General features: G+C 48.0%; 1 protein-coding gene across 2 annotated transcripts in view; it reads left to right on the plus strand.

Annotated features, from left to right (window-relative positions):
* The window catches only part of HCN4 (hyperpolarization activated cyclic nucleotide gated potassium channel 4), a 94,303-nt gene that overhangs the window by 47,083 nt on the left and 31,039 nt on the right, over positions 1 to 16,181 (plus strand). For both annotated transcript variants that reach the window (XM_030498335.1, XM_030498334.1), the window contains one exon: positions 13,678 to 13,839. In XM_030498335.1, the coding sequence (XP_030354195.1) occupies positions 13,678 to 13,839 (162 nt within the window). The remainder of the gene's footprint in view (positions 1 to 13,677; positions 13,840 to 16,181) is intronic.

Here is a 16,181-nt window from a genome sequence, read left to right on the forward strand (position 1 = left end):
GCATGTCCTGCCCTGCTGGTTCTCCTTGCCTGCTCCCATATGTTGCAGCTGCTCCTGGTGTCTCCATCCTCTGCCTGCCATGCTTGGGTCCTCATTCACATTCCTTGCTCTGCCAGAGCTTTCCGGGGTCAGGGATCTGGCTTCATTTATAATCACTGCTGACACTTCATAATAACTCTGCCTTAGGTTAGGAGTGCTCATGGAAAAGACACTCATTATAGTAAATGCAGAGCACTGAAGCACAGCACTGGTCCCCTCTCCATCCCTTACAGCATAGCTTGCTCTCCAGGGCAACCTGGTGCTGTGTTGCAGTTTTACCACTCTGATAGTACTCTTTTTGGGGGGATAAAAGGCAATGTCAGCCTTTCTTGATCCCTGCTGTCACCTCAGCATGAGACTGCACCACTTCTAAACTCCCAGCTTGTCTAGTGTCTGCTCTGCATCTGTGCCAGCACACATCCAGACACGGACTCCACCACAGTCTGGGTTCTTCCAGGGTGGAGGCCCTTGTGCACAGCTCTCATTCATGTGCTCTGGAGACATCCAGCATGACTGAGACTGAAGAGCATCAAGAAGCAGATAGCCTGAGAAACTCAGCCCTCCTAAATTCACTGTTGATACTTTGAACCAGTTCTACAGGCTGCTAGGGGTGGAAAAGAGTGTGCCACAGGGCTGGCTCGGCATAGCTACTGCTTGCTTGGAGCTTTCCAGTGCAGACACAGCCTCTGTGTGCACAGGCTGTCATTACATCAGAGAAAGCAGCAGAAGTTGAAGAATGATGCAGACCGTAGAGGGCAAGGCAGGAGAGGTTGAATGAGCAGGCTAGGAAGTGAATTCCCAAAGGGCTCAGCTTCTTTTAAACCTGACCAAGAGACTAAGCAGAGTAAATGTGAACGCTTAAAGGAGCTCCCATTTCTGTTTAGTGTGGTTGCTTTATGGAAGCTGCTTCTGTATAGCTTCTTACTGCCTGGTTCTCCGGTGGAGGGGGTGAAGAAGCAGAACTGGGATTGGGGAAGCACAGGCTAGAGACAAGCACTAAAAATAATATAAATGGACATGGTAGGATAACTGAGGATAAAGATAGCCCAATTTTAGTTATTTAGGCTACTTCTGCACTGTACAAGTAAAGTGAATTCAGAGAAAACTGATGAGAATGATGGAGAACAACCTGGAACAAATGAAAAGTTTGAAATTGTTTCCTTTAAGGTGAAGACATTAAATGAAGCCTCTAAAGTAATAAGTGAGCTAGAAAAAGATGAGAGCCATCTATATTTCTTTTGCCATATTCAGCAAAGATATGGAACAGTGACATGAAAAGGCAGCAGGTTCCAAATGCATTCAAGGAAATACTCTGTCAGACAGGAGGTATTCAGACATCCACAGACAACACAATTTAAGGGCAGTTTGGAGGTTTATGTGAGCTCTAAGTGCATCCAGAGTTATAAGGGAGACAACAAGAGCTTTGGAAGGTTAAACCCCACTCCTGCTTTCAAGTTTAAATCAATCTCTCACTATTACACATTGAGGTGAAGTCTTGCAAGGAGGTGGGTTATCATCACTCTGCCCCATATGAGGAGAGCAGTAAATCAGGAGAGAGGGGTGGCGGCTCCCATTCCCATCAGGATTAAAAAGAAAAGTTGAATAGATACAGCAGCAAAGCCATTTCAGAAGGAAAATAGCAAAGAATGGGCCTTAAACCAGTAGCTTTGTTTAAGTAATTCTATCAGCAGTGTACTTTTTGGAGAGAAACACCAATAAAATACTTACTGATCACATGTTGCCATGAGAAGTAAAGGTTTCATTAGGACTTTGTTGGCTTTTGTGTGAGCATCCTGCAATGCGATGGTGGCATCTGGGGCCCTTCCAGCTCTGACAGACAGGGCCCTAGGATAAAATGCCTCTTCCTTTCCAGGGGAAAAGGGTAAAGACGTGCCTGGGGAGCTGTGTTGAGCCAGGGCTCAACCTCAGGCACACAGGGGACAGCAAGCAGGTTTTTAGAACACCCTTGCATTTTGCCTGAACATACAACATTCCTGTCAAACTCTTATTATTCTTATTGTTTTTATTACTATGATTATGATAATATCATTACGTTATGCCCCTAAAAGAGCTGTGCAAATCTCCTTCTTCTCCCAGGCTGCAGCTCTGGGGAGTTCTGCCTTGAGACCTGTCACCAGGCAGCATTTCCTGTTGAATTTCTAATTAAAGTGGCAGCCTTTAGGGACTATGTTCCTGCCCAGCATATATTAATGGAACTTTAAGACTGTTTTAGGTATAGGTGCTTTTAATAAACATCTTTGTTCTGACTTAGTTCATTTATCTAGAATCCATCTACAACCACAGCAGGAATTAAGCTGTCACACTTTGGTGAAGAGAATTCATACTTGCATAATCTACACTGCTTGTTGGTTAAAAACTAGTTTTCCCTGGCCCAGATTCTTCAAGCAGATGCGAGATGAACCCAGGCACTTCCCCATGGGAAGGTCGCACAGGAGGCTGCCGGCTGCGCTTCCCCAGCATCTCCTCTTCCTCCCATTTCTCTGTGTCTCCTCTGTGAAGGTTACAGGAGGGAGCAGGCCTTCAGAGGTGTATTATTCAGGGAGTTATTTTCACTGTGTTGTTCTCCTACAACCTGTCTTTTCTAAGGTTGCAGTACTGGACAGGTTACACTGCTGTTATTGCTCTAAAAGGCAGTTGTCTCCCTGTTACCTGTCCTGGGCCAGATGCGATGTGTGACACACTGCAGGCAAGTGAGTCTGCATCGGTGTGCAATGAAACCTTGTGGTGCTCTGCTACAAAACCAAAGAGCAGCAGCTCTTTGCCAGCAGCCTGGCACTCCCCTCTTCGGAGTTTGTCCAGGGCTGCAGTAAAGAATCTTTATCCTTGTGGTGTGAAGTGCAGCGGTGGTTTCATCTGCCCTGTCAAAAATGGTCCTAGTGAGAAGTAAAAGTGGATCAGTGGAGACTTTGCAGGGAAAAGCTCAGCTCATCTGCAAATCAGGCCGTTGTGCTGAGCATCCTCAGGCTGTGAACTTCAGTCTCTGTTAAAATACAGTGTCACCAGGGTTGCAGGCGGAGGAGCTGCATTATCTTTGCTCACACTCTCTGCCTCGTGGCACATGAAAACATTCCAGCCTCCAGGCCTGCCAGGTCACTTCCTTGCATGGCTGTTACAATCATTAACAGCATCAAAAAGTCAAGGGTGGAAGTTGTGTTTGGTTTCTGTGGTTGCAATTGAATTAAAGTAGAGCATTGAGTTAGGTGGCAAGTACTCAATCTCCCTGCAGACCTGAGCCATCCTGCCAGGCTGTTGGGCTTTTGTACACAAATATAACCAAACCTAAGGCAGATGGAGCATATAGAAATGTACATTATCATCTCTGTTTAAAAACGGGAGGAAAAACCACCATCCCTTCAGTCAACAGCAAGCTGATCCTTTAAACAAATGCTAGCCGCAGAGGTGAGGAGAGATCTGTGAGCAGCAGGTCTTGTAAAGCACCTGAAGGACCCATTCCATTTTGGGGTGTGCATTTTTGGGTGCAGGTTCTTTCAGTCTTACAGGCATCCAGACAGGGCTTCGTAGCAGGTTAATATGCATGTGCTTTACTCTCTGGATTGCAGCGCAAGCTGGATTAAAGACATACCAATTGATGAAGAGTAAACTGTGTGAGCTGTGGAGTTCAGCAAGTTTGCACTTGCTGGGCAGACCTTAATGAGTTTAGGTTGTATCTATCTCAGGTGTAATCATAGGAAGCTCTATGTACATTAAGTGACAATCTTGGAGTTTTAAATACCTGTTCTGAACTTTAAACTAACAAATTCAAGTGTGACTGAAAGAAATCTGAAGACAAAGGTCACTGCTAATCTCTTTGGTGACAGCTTCTCTAGAACGTGAACTAGGAATGCTGTCTTTGGAGAAGATTTTCCTGCTCATTGGAAGGGGCTCTTCTCTTGATCTGATTTCTTCCTCCCAGGTCCTGGCAGTGTGTTTATGGATACAAATCTTAGTTCTCATGGTCAGGCTCTTTCCTATAGGTAAATGGGAACAGGGAGGCACTGTGGCAGACCAGACATTCATTTAGTCCACTCTCCAGCTCTTAATGGTGAAGTGCTTCACGTGAGGAATTCCAAACCAAGCAGCTCTGAAGTGATCTGCTCACAGGTGGATTTATTCCTCGGGGATTGTTTTTTAGTAAGCACTGCAAAGGAAGAATATAAGCCAATTTTTAAAGTTCTTATTAGCCATTTATTTAGGCATGTATTTAATATCCTGCCAAGTTCCTGGCCTGCAGGATTCCTGGCAGTGCATTCCACAAGCTAAACTGCACATGGCTTGGAAGAAAGAGCATTTCCTCTCATCAAGTCCTCCACTTTGCCAAAGACTCATCTTGCCTTTGGGCAAGAGAGGATAGTTAGAAGCATTAAGCCTATCCCATACCACTGATGTCTTTCTGGGGTACTTGTGTCTTACCTGCCTGTCACCAGCCTGTCCCAGAAGGTCTTCTGTAGTTACTGGGTTTTAACTTTACCTCTCAACCAGGTAAAGCTACCACAGAGTGGAAGGCAAACAGCTTCTAAGCAGGATGTGACATGGCCCAGCTTTGGGACCTGATGTTGCTGCTGGGAGGAAAGAAGCTTGGGATCCACTTCCTCAGGTCACCTATTTATACAACTTCTTCATTTCCTCACTAAGAATAGATCCTTGCTCCGAGGGAAAGGGTGTTGCTGACCTGGGTAACAGCATAACCTGATCAATAATGCCCTCAGGATTCTCTCTCATGACTTGTCCATGCTAATGGGTTGAATTGACTTTGTGCTGGTAGCTCAGTGCACTCAGAGGGTGTTTCCCCACTCATAGATCGGTGAAGGTTTGATGAGACCACAAATGAGGTCCCTGTGACATGGGCTGCACCCTGGAATCACCTCCAACATCTGAGTCATGAATCAATTACCATATCCTGCTGCTCAGCTGCCTTTTCCAGCCAGGAATACCTTCACCGAGTGCCAGTCCAGCACAGAGCCCCATGGACCAGCCTCTCAGACCACTCAGTGCCCCTTCTTGATGCCATGTCTAGGCCTTGAGGCTCCAGTTTCAAAGCAGTTGTGTTTCTTGTCTTCTCCTCAGGTATTTTTGCCTCCTTTCTCCTCAGCCTCCTGGATACTTCTTTCCCTAGGCGTAACTATGTATAGCTTCTGAGCTAGACAGGCCTTCTGCCTGATGACTGTGGTCATTCTTAAACTTCCAAAAAAGCCTGTGACCTATTTCCAGAAATGATTCATTGCTGGCATCTCGGAAGAACTACAATTCCCAAAGATGCAGATAAGAGCCATGAGAGATTAAAACCCAAAATGCCTGTACAGGTAAGAGACATAATTCCTACTGAGAACGAGCCACCTAACCTACTTACAGCTCTGGGGCTTGACTTCTTCTCTTTTTCTAAAGGCATTTAACTATGTTGAGAGCATATAAAACCTGAGCTGTAGGTATATGAGAACATCAGCCCCAAGGAAAAGCAAAGGGTCACTTCCTCCAGAGATCTTGAAGAAGTCCTGGCCCCTGTCCTTGTGTTGCTGCCCTGGGAGGTGACAATACCATCATTGCTCCACACTAGAGGCAGTAGCCAGCTCCAGTCCCTGCTAGCTAGCACCCATGAGGGACAGGCTGAGAGAGCTGGGCTGGGGCAGCCTGGAGAAGAGAAGGCTCCTGAAGGGGAGACCTTAGAGCAGCTCCAGTGCCTAAAGGGGCTCCAGGAAACCTGGAGAGGGGCTTTGGACAAGGGCCTGGAGGGACAGGACAAGGGGAATGGCTTTAACCTGCCAGAGGGGAGATTGAGATGAGCTCTGAGGCAGAAGCTCTTCCCTGTGAGGGTGCTGAGGTGCTGGCACAGGGTGCCCAGAGAAGCTGTGGCTGCCCCATCCCTGGCAGTGTTCAAGGCCAGGTTGGACACAGGGGCTTGGAGCAACCTGCTCTAGTGGAAGGTGTCCCTGCCCGTGGCAGGGGGTTGGAACTGGATGAGCCTTAAGGTCCCTTCAACCCAAACCAGGCTGGGATTGTGTGAGACATGCAGCTCCATTCAGTGGAGGCCAAACCCAACCCTACACGTGTTTCGCTGGAGGTTCATGGAGCACCATGCAGGAAAAGCACTGTCTGAGTTGTGCTAGAAAATACTTTTTAAAGTGTGTGTCACGTTGCCGTGGTGACAAAAGTTTTTCAAATGAGAAAACTGAAAGTCGAGGCTGGGGATGGTGACATGGGGAAGGGAAAGGGGGGCTGTTGTCATGGCAGCCTCAACTCGGAGCGTGCAAGAGGCAAAGCACATGGTGGTGGCAGGATCTTGGGGTTTATATATATCTAGAAACATCTGCCATTTCTGCCAGCGTTCTCAGTGCTAATGAGTCCTGCTGCTTCACCTTCCTCTGCTCTAAATATTTGCCAGTAGACACAAGTCTCCAAGGGAGAAGGCAAGAAAATACTTCTTTTTGCCTTTCATTTTCATATGAGCTTTCTGCTGTTCTGTGTGGCCCCTCAGCTCCTACCTGGAGAAGAACTTCCATTAGCCAGAAGCAAGCTGCCTGGGAAGAGTTAAATCCTCTCAGGAGGAGGTAGAGGCTTGCATCATGCTCTTGCACAGCTTCAACAGCACCAGGCTGCTGCAGCATCACTTCTCTCTGCCCTGCATACACATGCACACTGGCTTTTTGTGGGGCTGAAGTGGCTGCTCCTGAACGTGAGCAGTACCTTCTTGAGCTGTAGTTAGTAGCCATAACCCATAGGCAGTGGTTAGAGCTGGAGATCAAAGCTGGTAGCCCTAGATTTGGCTCCAAACTTTGCTCTCAGCTTCCCCTGCAGCCTCTGGCAAGTGGCTTTTCCCTTCTCTGTGTCTCATTTTGTCCATCTAGAATAAGGGAGCTCACACATTCATGGGAGATAGTAGAATAGACCAGATTAATGTCAGCAGAGACCTTGGAGACCTTCAGATGAAAACTGCCATAGCAGCACAAAAAATTATTATATTGGAAGTGTAAAATCTACTTGGATATGTCTCTTACCACCTGGCACTTGGTGCACTTCCCTCAACCTTCCCGTTCCAGGCAGCCTGGGACAAGCATAAGCCATAGTATCTACCCCCGTGAGCCTTAAACCTAATAAATCATAGATCTGATTCTCCTCTCGCACTGACCCACGGCAGCATCAGCAACTCTGCTGACATTGATTATGTCGTTTGGTGCAAAGCAAGCATAAAAAGAGATACAACCCCAAACTCTTGACTTCATCTAAAACTTGATCTTCTGGCTATAGTTTTCCTTGCTGGCACAGCAAAAAGCAGGCAAAACCAAATCCCACACCACCTCAAACTGTCGAGCGCATCCCTGAGTCTGCACACTGCTTGCAGATGTAGCTGTGCACCACAGATGATTCCCCATCTCCCGTCCATCTGCTGTGTGCTGGCTCGTGCTTGCAGCGTTGTCCCAATACAATCTGGATCCCAAAGCTCCCTTCCCCCTGTGCCATTGCACCATTCTGCCAAACACAGTGGGAACAGCATAGCCCAATGCTGTCTGACCCAAAGCTGATGCTTCAGAAGGGACTTCTGCTTCCCAGTATGTTGGGAAGTTGTAAATAAGCCCAACTGCCTTCCCTTGCATATTTTATTGCCTCACCTAAGCCCCTTCTCAGCAGGCCAGCCTGCTGTTTCTGAGTTGCCTCAGAAATGCAGAGTTTATATATGTTTTAATGGCAAGAACAGCATTTTGTCCCTTCTTCCCAAAGAACCAAACTTGTGGCTTGGTGACAGCAAAGCTTTTGGAGTAAAATTAATCTGTGTTTTGGCACAGCTTAAATGTGACATCACTGGAAGAATAAATAGAAAGTTGGGGAGGAAGGAGCAAGTAAAGGGGTTGATGATACATTTCCCATGGCAGCAGCACGAGAAGGAAATCAGCGGCTGAGATCTTTTGCGTTGCTTTGCTGAACCATTGTGTGAGGGGTTACTCAACAGGCTGGTTTTCTGTGGGAGCTGCCCTTTCTCTCTCAACTCTGATTCCTTGTGCATCCTTACAGTGTCTGAGTTGCTTAGGGGGTTTGTCTCTGTGTGTGCCTTGTGTATGCTCGCAGCTTCCATGCTTCACTGCTCTAATGTGCATAATGCTGTTTGTGCCTGGAGAGGGTTTTTCCTCCTGGGGCAAGCCCATGCTATGAGTTCTGCGTGTGGTTTGTTTCTCCCTCCCGTCAGCCTCCCACAATGGATCCGCACATCGAGGCTCCCAAACCCTTCCCCTCACATGGACTGTGTCAGTCAGGACTCTTGCTGAGTGTGCAGAGGTGACATTTGGCCCCTTGCCACAAGAATTGCCACTGGTTTGTGGTAGTGATCCCTAAATGAGCAAACCCACTGTTTTGTCCATGAGCTGCCTTTGGTTTGCACCTTGGCCAGATGAAGTAAGAGCTTCCACTGTTGTCCAGTCTCTTTTCTAAAAGAAGAGGATGAGGCCCACACAGTGCAGAGACACTGTAGCTGATGATGCAGGGACTTAGTATAACCACCATGCAGTGATCTCTCTAACACTACTTTAGGCTCAGGAAAGCTCTTCCCAGCAACCACCTATCCCAAGTATATCAAGAGAGTAACACTGAGGCTTGAAAAGGCACCTAATGCCTCTATGAGAAAAATGTATCTTTGCCTCTGTTACCTACAAAAGCCAAGGAAAGAAAGGAAGAGTGAAAGGCATGTCAACTTTCTTCCCCAAAGTCCACAAATACTCTTCTTAAATGTAAGTAAGCATATATTTCCTCACAGCAGAACAATCTTAACTCTGACCCTGGAGCACTTAGAATGACATGTTTTGATTCTCTTTGGAGATTTGTGGTGCCTTTTAAGTCTGGGTATTTTAAAGCCATAAATTAAGAGGCAATTCTTTGCTTTCTATTAAGCTGGAGCCATGTCACAGCTACTTGGTTACCTAGGGGGATTTATCACAGTTATATGTTAACCATAGTGTGGATACAGATACCAGCACTGGCTGAGGACCAGCAGGCTTTCTTAGTTTGGATGCAGCGCTACAGAAACTCTACTGTGTTGCTAGAAGTAGTGAAGGGCCAAAAGCAGTGTCACTGCTTTCCTGTGGTGCAGAATCTGTTCAGAAACTCCATGCATGGAAGTCAGCGCTCAGCTGAGCTGGTGTGGATGCTGACAGCTCTCTCTGGCAGGGTGCTTAGCTCCAGCTCAGCTGTGCTGGCTCCAAACAGAATCAGTACCATGTCTCTGCTTCCCAGACCCTCAGGAAAACCCATTTGTTCCAAGCACAGCACCTCCAGTACGTGCAGCATCCTCTCACTGTGCTCTCAGGCTCTTGAAGCACTCCAGCCTCCTAGACAGCCAGCCTAATGTCACATCACTGTCAAGGATCTGAGGAGTTCTAGTGCCCTCTTGGTTTGGATGGCACACCGAGCTGTGTGCCACAGAAACCAACACACCTCTTTCAACATACAACTTAATTACAAAGCCCTTGTTTCCCTGCCAGAGCCAGACCCCACTTCTCCAAGGTGTCCTTGATTCCTTCCAGCTCAAGTGATCACGTTAGAGGAATCCTGCTGCAGTAGAGTGTGCTGTACAGAGTCACTGGGGGCTGGCAACAGATTCAGGCTAATAGAATCCTGATAGCTTCTTCTGAATAAGCGGGATTTCCAAGACAGAGCTTTTATATAGCTACAGATGACTTTGTGGAGGAAAATTTTGGTCCTTCCACTCTCCCAAGCTACCCTTTCAGAAACCCTTGCAAGATGTTCTTTGGTTGGAAGGACAGAGCTGACTTTGTAACAGGGATTCTGAAGCCACAGCTTGTTTTGGACAAGCAAGAAGCAGAGAATACCATTGGAAAGAGGTGCTCTTAGTGTGAATCTGTGCTTTGTCTTTCTTCTCCTCACTCCCTTTCTCCAAATGACAGGCAGCAGGAAGGCAGAAAACACAAGCAGTTCCAGGGGCAGAAGGAGGTGTGATGCTCTGGGCCCCAGCCTGGCTTGTGTTACAGCAGGACAGGAAAGCCCTGAGTGTCCACGATGAAAACCAGGGAAGTTCTAATCACCACTCGCATTCCTCCGCTTGTGGAGAACGTTCCTGCCCCACCTCTCTGTAGTCTGCTATAGGGCACCACAGCCTGGCTTAGCCACTCTCCAGCACACCACTGGAGTTAGTATTCCCTGCAACACACACAGCTCTTTACAGAAGGAGCTGCTCCTCAGTGAAAGGTGTTCATTCACACCCCTTCACAGTTATTCCTGTGTGCTGCACAGTAAGGATTTCTTACTTTTCTCTTGCATATAAATGCAAATGTAACCCAAGGAGTGAGTGTGAGCTGGTAACTTCCAAGATTGACATTTGCACTGGAATCATTTCACGTGCAGTTTAAATATTTCCATTTGGAGCTCGTTATCCAGGCTTACTCTATGGGCAGCAGAGAGAAAAGGGAATTCCCGAGGGGCAGTACATTTCCATCCAGATGTGTCACCCTCTGGGTGTTTCCATCCGGTGACTGTAGTGACACAGTCTAGATCTCAAGGTCTGAAGCAGGTGAGCTGAACCCACCCTTGTGTAAAGCAGATGTTGTCTCTAACTGTGTGGGAAGTGCTGGGTGTTAGTGGGCAATCCTGAATGACCACCGAGCTCCATATCCATTCACCTTTCCTCTAAACAATCCATTCCCATAGGATATTCACCCTCTGCTTTTGATATTGAAGCTCTTCCCTGTGAGGGTGCTGAGGCGCTGGCACAGACTTTTCCCAGAGAAGCTGTGGCTGCCCCATCCCTGGCAGTGTTCAAGGCCAGGTTGGACACAGGGGCTTGGAGCAACCTGCTCTAGTGGAAGGTGTCCCGGCCCGTGGCAGGGGGGTGGAACTGAAGGAGCTTTAAGGTCCCTTCAACCCAAACCATTCCATGGTTCTATGAAGAAAGACACTTCCTGAATCTGACAAGGTTTCTCCCTGCCCATGGCTGGAGTCCCCTGGGTTACAGGAGGGCTGGAGCTCTATGGAAAACACATGTAGGTGGGAGAGGAAAAGTCATTAACACAGCAAAATCCTGGTGACACAAAAGATCCATTCAGAGATCCTTCACAAGCTGCTGCTCTGACTTCATTAACAGCATCACCCACGGCTGTCACTCAGGCTGGATTCACTTTGGGTTATCAACATGACAATGAGCATTTCTGCAATGGAAAAAAAAAAAGATGAAACCAGTAGGAATTATTCTTTATGAATGATGTGCTCAGCTTTCATACTGACCTATTGAGTCAGCATTGACAGCTGGATTTCCTAGAACAGTCTTTCATGCTGTATTTTGGAGATTTTCTTCTTTTCAGCCCCAAAATATCACTGAAATGGCCTTTCTCCCAGTAAGTGACTCCAGTTGCCTCTTGGATGCACCGGGGATAATGGAGTTTAGGAGCAGTTATCCAAATCATTCATCCTGGTTTCCAGCATTCTTCTGTGGCTCCCTCTTGGTCTGGCCTGAGCATGTTGCTTCTCGCAGTGCATCTGACCTCCTGACATCAGGATTAGGTGGGGAAGTGTTAATATCTGCTGTGGAAACAGGCATTCAAATTGAGCAGTTCCCTCTGTCAGCAGTGATGAGCCAATTGGGGCAGCTCACCCGAGAAACCATGATTCCTTCCTTATATGACTAAAGCCTTTTTAGCTGCTGGAACAGACTCACCGTGGGATGAGAGGAGACCGATCCCTGGTGTAGGCAATGACGGCAGGTACATGCAGCCAGGGGCGTGGGAGAAGCAGGACTGTCTCTGTCAGAGCAGCAGGGAGTTATATCGACTTAGCCATACAGTCACATAGCACACCTATGGCCTGTCCTCTGCTTCAGATACCTCCCTGAAAGACATCTCCCCTCCAGAGGTGATTCCCAGGTGCTATATCTCACCTGCTGCATGCCTGGCTTCCTACACAGAGGCATGGTGGAGCCCAGGCAGTGCTCAGGAGGGTCACACTACAACTTCCTTCACTCTCTTACATCAGCATGTTTCAGGGTCTCTGTGCCTTTTGGTGTATTGCCTGATGCCCTGTAAGAAAGTTGTGAAATATATCCTGGAAGGGAATACCAGAGTGGGAACGCAGGAATAAACTGGAACATGCAGCCCCATCTGATGCCCAGCAGTCTTCTTTGCTCCTCACATTCCTCTGCTCCGTTAAACCCAAGTAGGACATTTTGTCACCAGATTGCAGGCTGTGCTGCAGGAAAGCCAGGCTGCCTGTGCCTTCATCTGTGGGGAGGCCTCCTGAGAAGGCACCTGACAGCAGAGTCTCTCTGCTTCAGTCACATACAGCTGTCCAAACATCTCTCCTCCTCCACCAGGCATAGCGTGAGCATGTGTGGGAACAGCGATGAGGCTCCAGGGCAGGACACGTTGGCAGGCCTGGGGCATGGCCGTCAGGCCTCCAGCCATCCTGGCTCTGGCACAGATTGCCCTGGTGCCACAGCAGCACGTGGGATAGGATGCCAGTGTCAGGGGCTCTGTTAGCAGACTGGTGCTGCTTCAGCTGGAAGCCAGCACACTAAGTGTATGGTCCATTGCCTGGTGAGAGTTTGAAGGTCTCTCCTCTCTTCATCAACTGTGGTAATGGAGAAAGAGGCCTGAAGGCGAGCTTTGTGCCGAGCCACGCAGGACCAGCCTCGCTCTCAGAGCCCATCTCATTCCAGTCCTGAGTAATGGGTGTTAGGTGACCTTGCTTTGGCAGAGACATTGCACTGCGTGACCCGCACTAGTCCCTTCCAACCTCAAACATTGTGTGATCTCTCCTCACTGTGGCATGTTGTAAGGCATGGAAAACCAAACCTGGGTGCTGCATAGCTCAGGATAGCAGTCACTGCATGCCCTGTGTGTCTAGCTGTCATTACAAAGCTGGGTATAGGAGAGCCAAGCACCCCCAAAAACTCCACAAACATCCATAGGAAGAAGATGGGTGTCCATCAAGGAATATTTGACTGCGTATGCAGCTGGGACTTCTTTGGTGTCCTGCTTATGGCTGGTACTGAGGACAACGCAGGCAGAGAACTGATCCTAGAGGTGTGGTTGCTGCCTGCTCACAGGTTCTGGGCTTCCTTGCTAAGAGCTGCTCTACAGCTCTGCCGTGTTTTAATATTCTTTGCCGACCTTCACCTAAGACTGGAAGTGATACAGCAGCAGAATACAAGAAATCAAAGAAAATAGTTGAATCAGATCCTCTTCTAGAAGTCTCAGCTGAACTTGAGGCCATTCTTTCTTGCATTTGATACTTGCAGAGACTGTATCTGACAGCTTCCACCATGGTCAGTGTGTAGCATACATTCGGCAAGAGCAGAAATCAAAGGGCACTGCAGTTTAATGATAAGAGTTTATTTCTGACAAGTGGCTGATGGTCCAGAAATATTTGCAACGAGCTTATTTTATAAAATGAGATACAAAGCTTTTAATATAAATGAGAAGGCAAAATCAAAGGGCAAAAGGGTCTATGATTATGATTTTGTATTTTGGGGTTTAATCTGTTTTTCAGCTGGTTCCGCTGACCTGAGCTCAGCCGCTGCAGCTTTTTCTGTTACTTTGCAAGGTTCTTGACCTTGTTACTGCACCTAATGATGTGGGGTTGCTTGACTGGGGAGCTGCCATTTAACCTGCTCCCTGTTGGCCCCTGCAGATCTTCCACATGACCTACGATCTGGCCAGTGCAGTGGTGAGGATCGTGAACCTGATTGGGATGATGCTGCTGCTGTGTCACTGGGATGGCTGCCTCCAGTTCCTCGTGCCCATGCTGCAGGACTTCCCTGACGACTGCTGGGTGTCCCTCAACCGCATGGTGGTAAGTGCCTGCCCCTCTGTTGCCCTCACAGCCCTAAACCCAGGCTCCCAGCATCTCACATGGCATCCCTCAGTTCCCATTTATCCCCACCTCCTTTCAGGGCCTTCCACGCTCTCCAGCCCCAGCTCCGTGGGCAGGGCGGTGCGGTGGAAGCAGTCTCGGCAAAGAGCAGGACTCAGGGTTGCAGAGCAGGATGAGCCCCAGCAGAGCCCGCTGCGGGCTGCCTGCGGCACAAGTCAGGAGCGAGGCACCCCCTCCTGGCAGGAAACAGCAAAGAGCAAGAGTGGAAACGGTTTTCTGCTGGGATCTGGCCAAACTGAGCCAAAGGCAAGAGGCAGAGGGGGTGCTAGAGCCATAGCTGGAGCTGAGCCGTAATTCCCATTACTGCTTCCAAGCAACTGTTAAGCCTTCTCTTCCACATCCACTTGCAGGCTCGGTGTGGTTACCCACCCTTCTCCCTGAGGAGCTGCACACTATCCCATTAGAATGGGCTGAAACAGACTCTGCCAAGCAACAGTGCAGCCTCTCATCAGGGGAGCAGCAGCCAGACTTCCCAGTAACATCCCAAGCTGTGCTGCTCACTCTGCTCTTTGCTGAGAGGGAAATTTATACCATATGGTAAATGCATGGGGAGTTCATGGTGTCTCCCAAACTCCTCGCTGAGAATTCAGGCTCTTTTATTCAAAAGGACAATGTCAAGTTGATTAAACAGCAAAAACTGACAAAGCTTAAAAAATTACCTCTTATTGCAGCTCTTAAAACTCCACATTCCCTCCGCCAGTTCCTCCTTGAAAGAAATAATAATCAGGCAGTCTGGCAGAACAGACCCAACGTAACATGGCTAAAAGAGCTGCCAAGTTTCTGTGCCTCCCACTGGAGAGCTGTGGGCACATGCTGCCCATGCCGGGGGACACTGAGCAGCCATGGAAGTAGTCTGTTTGCTCTTCATTTTTTCATTCTTCCCTCTGCAATAATCATTCACTTCTTGCTGCTGAAAGGTACCAGACTGAGTCTTCTGGAGCCTAGAACCCTTTATGTATCTATAACACGAGACAAAACCATGCAGCAGCTGCCTTCCCATATGCTGCCTTTGTATTACTTATATGACAGAAGAAATATCTGGCCCCATTATGCTAATACTATTCAGGTTCAAATGGCCATCTCCTCATCCTGGGGAGCTCAGAGGTTCAGGCAGAAATCACCCCCACCCCATGAAGTGACTTGGTCGTGGTGCACTTGCAGGACAGCTTCAGAGCAGCAGGTTTGAACCATGTTTCCTTTAGCTTCACATTTGTGTGGAGACTGCTGCCTGATAGCAGCTCATCTATTTGCTTTTCCCATCAACCCTGAGAGAAGAGGTAAAATCTGAAGAGTCAAAACACCCAGGTCTGCTGGGAAGTGATTTTGCTGATTCAAATGGGCTCTTGGACACCTTTCACTCAGGGACTGGGGGGCCAGAAAACCACTTGTAACCAGTGGAACGAAGAGATGCAAACATTGGGATCAGAGCTTGATGAGGAGGTAAACGAAAGAGTTACCTGCTCCAGACTATGATCACAGCCTATAAATGTCCATCAGTGTAACTGTGTAGTGAAGGGGTAGAGTCTTGAAAGGTGGCAGGAGACAGAACACAGGAAGAAAAGCTTCATCCTTGGCACCTTCCTTAGCAACAAGGAGAGGAGAGGGAAGGATGCATCTCACAGGCAGGAGGGCTCAGCACAGGCTCCAGGAGGGGCAGGGTAGAAAGTGGCTTCCACTCCAGAAGCTGTACAGGAATGTGCCAAATGTAAATGGATTTAGAGCATTTAACAGAGAGACTTAGTTCCTTTGGAATCCAACTTTCTTCTCACAATAAGGTTCTCTCCTCTAATCTGAGATTTCCAGATGTGTCAGTGGGACATTGATGAATGTGGAGGACATGATTATTGCAACAACTTAAATACAACACATAGTGAAGTAATAGGAGAGGGCTCTGAAGCAGGAATAAAGAAGAAACCAGTGTTCTGAGCTGATTTCTAAGACTTTGGTGGCAAGATCTTTATGGTATTTTCCAGAATGGCTCTGTTTGCAAGATAAGATGGATGAAGTTGGGAGGTGGGAGGCCAGGATGGCATTTGTCTGTGGACAGGTTGGGGTTTGGGATGTTCTCTACTGACCTGGTCATAGCTTTGAGGCGATAAATATACTTGGTGCAGGACTGTCCTGATTACACACAAGACCCAAAAAGCTGGGATGGAACCACTGCAGGAAAAAAAGGAATCTTCTGAAGCTGCTACAGGCAAGGGGAGCTGAAATTGAGGTGCCAGATGCTGTGGAGGCTTTCTCCTCGAGTATGCTGGTGC

This window comes from Strigops habroptila, chromosome 9 (genome assembly GCF_004027225.2).
Source record: "Strigops habroptila isolate Jane chromosome 9, bStrHab1.2.pri, whole genome shotgun sequence".
Classification (NCBI taxonomy): domain Eukaryota; kingdom Metazoa; phylum Chordata; class Aves; order Psittaciformes; family Psittacidae; genus Strigops; species Strigops habroptila.